At 48.6% G+C, this 6,550-nt stretch overlaps 1 protein-coding gene across 14 annotated transcripts in view; it reads right to left on the minus strand.

Moving 5' to 3' along the window:
- Positions 1-6,550, minus strand: part of Apbb2 (amyloid beta precursor protein binding family B member 2) — a 326,762-nt gene that overhangs the window by 23,712 nt on the left and 296,500 nt on the right. For 8 of the 14 annotated variants that reach the window (XM_029477234.1, XM_029477231.1, XM_029477229.1 and 5 more), the window contains one exon: positions 1,951-1,956. The exons of the other annotated variants lie outside the window; for them this stretch is intronic. In XM_029477234.1, the coding sequence (XP_029333094.1) occupies positions 1,951-1,956 (6 nt within the window). The remainder of the gene's footprint in view (positions 1-1,950; positions 1,957-6,550) is intronic. 14 annotated transcript variants of the gene reach the window in all.

The following is a 6,550-nucleotide window of genomic DNA, read 5'->3' on the forward strand; positions in this document are numbered from 1 at the left end:
GATTTCTGAGTTCAAGGCCAGCCTGGTCTACAGAGTGAGTTCCAGGACAGCCAGGGCTACTCAGAGAAACCCTGTCTTGACCCGCCCCCCCCCCCAAAAAAAAAAGTTGCCTTGGTCATAGTGTCTCCTCCCAGCAACAGAAACCCTAGCTAGCAAAGATAAATGTTTGACTCAATCCTGCATTGACTGGATGGCTTCCTAAGCCACATGCAGTTACCCCCTGCCCCCAGTCCACCTTTTTGTGGAAGCTGCAAGCCAGCAGCGTGGTTCCCTGTAGAGGGCAAGGTGAGGCCACAATCAGGAGGAGACAGGCCCAGGGACTTTGGATAACTACTTCTAGTACCTTTGGAGGAAGATTTCTCTCCCTTTTGCTTCACATATGGAGTTGAGCATGGGGTTTTGGAATTTGGAAAGTGGCCTGCATCAAAACACAGACAGAGGGCCGGCAGAAATCAAAATATGGCCATGAACACCCCCAGGACCTAGGAGACAAATGAATCCTGTTTCCAGGACTGACTGTGCTTATTTTCAGATTAGACTTGGAGTGGGAGGTACAGGAGATGGAGAAGAGGGCACGAGAAACTTCACTACCCTAGAGGGCTGGTCTAGAGTGCCCGCCTGCTGCCTGTCTTGGGCAGTACTTTTCTGTTTCATCATATTGAACATTAACCATACCAGACCTGGGTATCTGGGATCTCAAAGCTTGGGCTCCAACTTGGCAAACTTGTGTCTCCTTCTGCCTCGTCTAGGAAGATGCTGAGTTCTGAAAGGAGCAGCCCAACACCTCACTACCTGGGGTGAACACATTCTGCACAGCCAGGGCGTCTCCGGGAACGTTCCTGAGATGTGGACTGTGTAAACAGCAGGCCCAAGTTCTACCATCTGCCAGGAGTGAGGAGGCTTGAACAGAAGGCAGAACATTCTCCCGTGTGCACTCTCACTGTTAATATTCAGAACAGCTGTCACAGCTGTCTCCTAGTAAGGCGACCTGGGCGCAAGGAGGAAGGGAAGAGCTGACAAAATGTCTGGACACCTCCCCACTGTGGACTCCTGTAGAGTTGTGGTACACAGAGGTAAGAGAGCTTATACCCCATGCTCAGGCCAGGGTGTATCACCCTCCAAAGGAGAACTTCTCTTAGGCACATCTTCTGTTAGTCCCATCTCCAGCCACTGGGCAAGACAGAAAAATGGTCACTAGCTACAATAGGGAGTGTAGCTAGGAGGGAGCCCAAAGCAAAGAGGAACTCGTCCCTGGGTTTGCCTCTTCACTATGGCTGGCACTTGTCACAATGCCCTTCATCTACCAAAATGGGATATATATATGTGTGTGTGTGTGTGTGTATGTATGTATGTATATATATGTGTGTATGTGTGTGTGTATGTGTATATCTCCACTCCATCATTTGGAGGCTGACATTTAGAGCATTTGAAACTGTGTAAGCACCATGAATTTCACAGTTATATCCTCTCCATGGATAACATCCTTCAAGGAGGACAGGAGGCTTCCCTGGCTGAGCCGTGGCTAACAACTGATACTGAAATTGACTGTATTAAGGCTAAGTCACCCAGGAAACTTAAGAGAACACCTCAAAGTTCCAAATTGTCACCCTTCAATGTATCACAGGAACCAATGTGACATGGGGACCAATGTCACATTTCCTCCGTGACATGCTGAGTCATTTGTTCAGCCATTGGTGAAAGAGACCCGAGACCTGGCAGGGTGGCCATTATTCTTGGTCATTCAGCCCATCACCTTCCCAAAACAGGACCACACACAGAAGTAGGTTAGGGGCCCAGGTACAAATGATGAGGAGAAGAGGCTACACAAGACAATGGCCTGCCTTGAGAGGCAGAGAGGCTGTGAGGATGGGGATGGAATGGAAGAAGCAGTGAGTTCTGCTAGACACATGAGATGCCAGGGAAGGGGAGAAGTGAGAAATCGCCGGTTACCTCTCTCTGAATCCGGGAAGGCATGAGGGAGGGAAGAGCAGAAACAGCGGGTTAGCATCCGTACAGTATCCAGTCTACAACGCAGCTCTCAGCGCCGACATCCCACTGTGGTTCCCAACTTTGCAGCCATTAATAGCCTTTCTGTGCTTATTTTAGCCGCACCCTATCACCCGGAGGAGTGTATTTCGAGCCACACTACGATGAAGCCAAGAGTTGCCAGCTGAATTTGCAGAGGCAACAGATCAGCTGGGGGAGGGAACCAAGCTTAAAATACCACAGTCAAGTACAAGAGACTGTTTGCAGGAAACACTGGCAGGGAACTTATCTTCAGTCTCCAGCCCCAGCCCCGGCTTCACACACACACACACACACACACACACACACACACACACACACACACACACCACCACCACCACCACCAACAACAACAACAACAACCATACAGAAACAATCAAGCATACACAGTCTTACCTGCTTCATGGCCCCTGGACATTTGAATTAGAGCTGTGGCCCTGATACCCAGGAGCTTTAGCAAAGTCCTTAGTGGGCAATGGGGAGGGACGTAGGGCAGAAGTGGGGGAAAAAAGAGAGGTAGGAGATGAAGACTTCAAGGGTGTGGGCACAGAGCAATGCCAAGAAGGGGTGTGGGTGCAGAGCAGTGCCAGGGAAGAAAGGAAGGGGGTGCAGAGAGGAGCTAGGAGCATCTGGAGGTTGTAGGGGTGGGGGTGGGGTGGGGGGACAACAGCAAGCTTTGAGGTTCGTGCTCAGAACTACCCAGAGTTACCAGGGGACCCTAGAGATGTCTCTGAGCCTCCTAATCCTTTCGCTTCTGACAGAGGCATTACAAAAGGGCCCAGAGGCAGCGTCCTCTAAGTGATACAGGTGTTCTGTAGAGTAACAACAGTCCGAGGAGGCAGAGTGCCGGACGGCTAAGCCATGAGAAGAGAGGCAGGGTTCACAGGGACCTGCTCTCTCCCACACACCAGCCTTGCTACTGCTGTCACCTAGGCCAGCTGAGAGTGATAGTGAATACGCAATCAAGTATATCACCAGATGGTGAGCTAAAAGCATGGAGGGAGCCATCACACTCCACCCCAGAACAATACTTGTGGCATATATAGACAAGGGGACAAGGGCGCAGCGGTCATACAGCAGAGCCATAGTGAAGAAAGGGCTTGTGACTGCAAGTCTGTCTCGGTTCTGTCTCTCGGATGATAAACCCACAGAACTGAACAAGTTTGCTTACGGCAGAGCCAAAGGGTTTGACAAGGAACCTGGGTTCTTGAAGGATCAGGGAACTCAAGTCTCCAGGAGAGACTCTCGAGGCTAGGAGGTGGACAGGGTTCAGGATCTTCCATGACAGAGCTGACCTTCTCATTGTCAATTTATCAGACTCTCCCAGTGTGTCAGGCTCACAGCATTAGATGGCATACTAGGTCACCCATCAGTGAAAAGGGGACAGAGACACTAGCTCAGGGCATTCAGGAGAAATGAGATTAAATGAGATGGCATTTAACCAAGATGCAATCATGTGCATTTTGGGAGCTGTTAGCACAAAGTCATGTCATGGGTTCCTGCAAGGCTGACATGGTCAGAGTTTGGCCTTGAGGGTCTATGTGGAGATCCTTGCAGGGGACTGTGGCTATGTGTATACTCTTGACTAGAGGACAGTCTTCCTCTGTGGGTGAAGGTCGTCTTCAATGAGGCATGCAGCTTTGGAAGGGAACATGTGGGACAGTAAGGGAGTGGGAGGACATTTGTCTAGCCAGCCAGATCAGCTGAATCAACCACGGTTATCAGTGAGGTGACAGATGTCACAGCCATATTGCCCTCATATCTATAGGTGGCTTCTGAGGGACACTGTCTCTCATGGGAAGGCATTCGCCAGGAAGGGAGTGTTTCTTGGACTCACTGGGTGTTCTTGTACACGCTCCTCACCCTGCTATCAAAGGCGAGCTTTAGAAGTAACTTTTTGTAAGTCAGTGACCCTGTGGAGTCTCAGGTTTCCTACCTCAGACAAAATAGGCTCTTAGAATATCCTTATAACCAGTTCCTCCTTTTAACAACAACAATAATGATGATAATAATAATAACAATAATACATGTCTTTTAGGAAGAGTGTGCAAGTGGTGTTTCCTTTGATTCCATCTTGATTTAGAGCAAGAGCTTTTAATTTCCCACTCCTCTCAAATGCTCTGTCTAGTGTATGACAACAACTTTGCCCAACAGCGGGAAATCTAAAGACTGAGAACAGGATATTTTCTTCTGTGAATAGCCTTGGCTATTTAGACTCAGACCCATTGCAAGGGACTCATTTGAACAAACAGCCCTGACATGCAGCTTCTGTGTCTCCCCCTGCAGGAGGAACTGGGAAACTTGGAAACAGTTCATTCTTTGGGGTTTTGGAGACACTGTTTGCTTTAAGTGCTGAAGTAAAAACCAGCCATAAAGAGAAATTTCAGGGGAGCTCTGAAATGTCATTGGCAAACCCCCAACGAGTCACCGACAGTGGTAGCTACTCCACCACTCGGTACGTTTGCTAAATGAGAAACATCAACAACAAAACACCCATCGGCCCAGAGCTGGGCTTCGCACGGGATGAGCCATTCTGAGAGAGGAGAAGGCTAAACTTAGCCATCTGCAAGCCTACTCCCTTCGCAGGGTATACGATGCCAGTGGGAAGAATCAGGTCCCTAGATTAGTTCCACTTAAGTAGCTCACCAGGGCTGCCTGATCAGCAGGCTCTTGCTGCAGCTCCTTGGAAAAACAAATGCAGAAAACGGGCACTGATTTCCTTAACACAAATCTCAGGCAACAGAGCTACTTTGTCATGTGCGTCGGCATTCCTGAAAAACAGCAACTGGAATGGCATGCCAGAGCGACACAGTATAGTATGGTTCTTTGAAAGGCTGTCATCATTTGTGCCCTGGCCAAGCTGTTCCCCACGAATGAAAAAACACAACCACCCCTTTCTCACACCCCGGGCTTACCAGGCAAGGTCTCTGCTATGGCCCTGCTTGTCTACTGTGGTGGAACCTGTACACGTGCTTTTTTTTTAAATACTTCTCTTCATCACCGTGGGTCTTTGGAATCTCTGGATGCAGTCGCCATTGCTCATGTGACAGTGAACTGCGGTGATAAAAGTCTTCCACCTGTTTTCGCACCGGACAGGACAGTCCATTTTCCTACCTTGTCTTACCTCCTTAGTTATCTGACATTTTATTATCTGTTTGCCCTTAGTTGGGACCTTTGGTTGCTTTGTTCTCCAATTTCATCTGTAATATGGGCGAACCAGTGAGACACACACCTTTACAGATCGACCTACAGAATTCCTGAGCTATCACGGGTGGTAGTGTGAATTAGATGTTAACGTATGGGGGGCAAGAAAGGTGGGTCTGCTCCCCCCTCCCCCAATAACTTGTTTTGGATTACCACCTCTTTTGTGACTTCAAGCAAGAGCTACCTGCATCACAATTTTAAGGTCAGTTCTAGAGAGGATGGAACCAGAATGGCCCGGTAGACCCCTGTGGACTCTCCACCTCAGAAAGGAGGTGAATAACAAGTTTATGCAAATCACCCATCTGGTTTCTGCCCAGATTCACAGGCTTCACCTCAGAGAAGGGCTTTCCTTCCTGCAGCTGAAGATGACCTGATCGCCTGCCTCCAACCAGGGATGCTGTCCTTCCCAGGACAGGCTCCTTCCCCTAGCTCCCGCTTCCAGCCCCAGCCCCAGTGGCAGGCATTAACAGTGGCCAGAGAGAGTAAGAGTGCCTGAGGATTTACTGTGGGTAAAGATATTGAAATGCAAAGCACACTTTTCTCAACAAAGGATTTCTCCCGAGTCTGGAGAGAAGACACAACAGTTAAATTGGCAGCTCACCGGATGAGGGTGGGAGGGATAGTTAAAAGCAACCAAGAAATGGGAGTCTTGTTTTTGTTTTGTTTTCCTCCCAAGTCCATCTTGTGGAGAAGCATTGAAGAGTTCCAGCTTCCCTTTGTACAGCGTTACAGATGAAAAACACAAGGCTTGCCTCTCTGACCTAGAGGAAATTTAACGTTTAGTTTTCAAATGGGGGAGTAATTCATGACATCCCCCGGTTTTCAAGGGAAAAGTCTGAGCTCATTAAATGATACACGTCATACGTGACTGGTGAAGGCATGGCTTGCTTTTGGAGAGCAGAGATGGTAAGACAGGAGACACATGCCACCCAGAAGGCGTCTATCTGACAGGGTAGAGGAGTGTACGCTCTTTGTTGAAGACTTTGATACAGAGTCGGGAGATGACAGCTCTCCACACTGTGTAAGAAGCGCCTGCGGCGATTCGGCTTGGTGGCACTTAGCATGCACAGAAAACAAAACCACAAAGCAAAGGCACTGCTGTGCCTGTAGGTAAATTCCTTTCTTCTGTAGACCAACTTCTTTGGGTGGATGGGAGGAACACTAGGGTAAATAACACATCAATGTTGGTTTTGTTTTTTTTTTTTATCATCTCTCTCTTAGATGCAAGTATTCTTTTTTTTTTTTTTTTTTGGTTTTTCGAGACAGGGTTTCTCTGTGTAGCCCTGGCTGTCCTGGAACTCACTTTGTAGACCAGGCTGGC

Source organism: Mus caroli, chromosome 5 (genome assembly GCF_900094665.2).
Source record: "Mus caroli chromosome 5, CAROLI_EIJ_v1.1, whole genome shotgun sequence".
Lineage (NCBI taxonomy): Eukaryota > Metazoa > Chordata > Mammalia > Rodentia > Muridae > Mus > Mus caroli.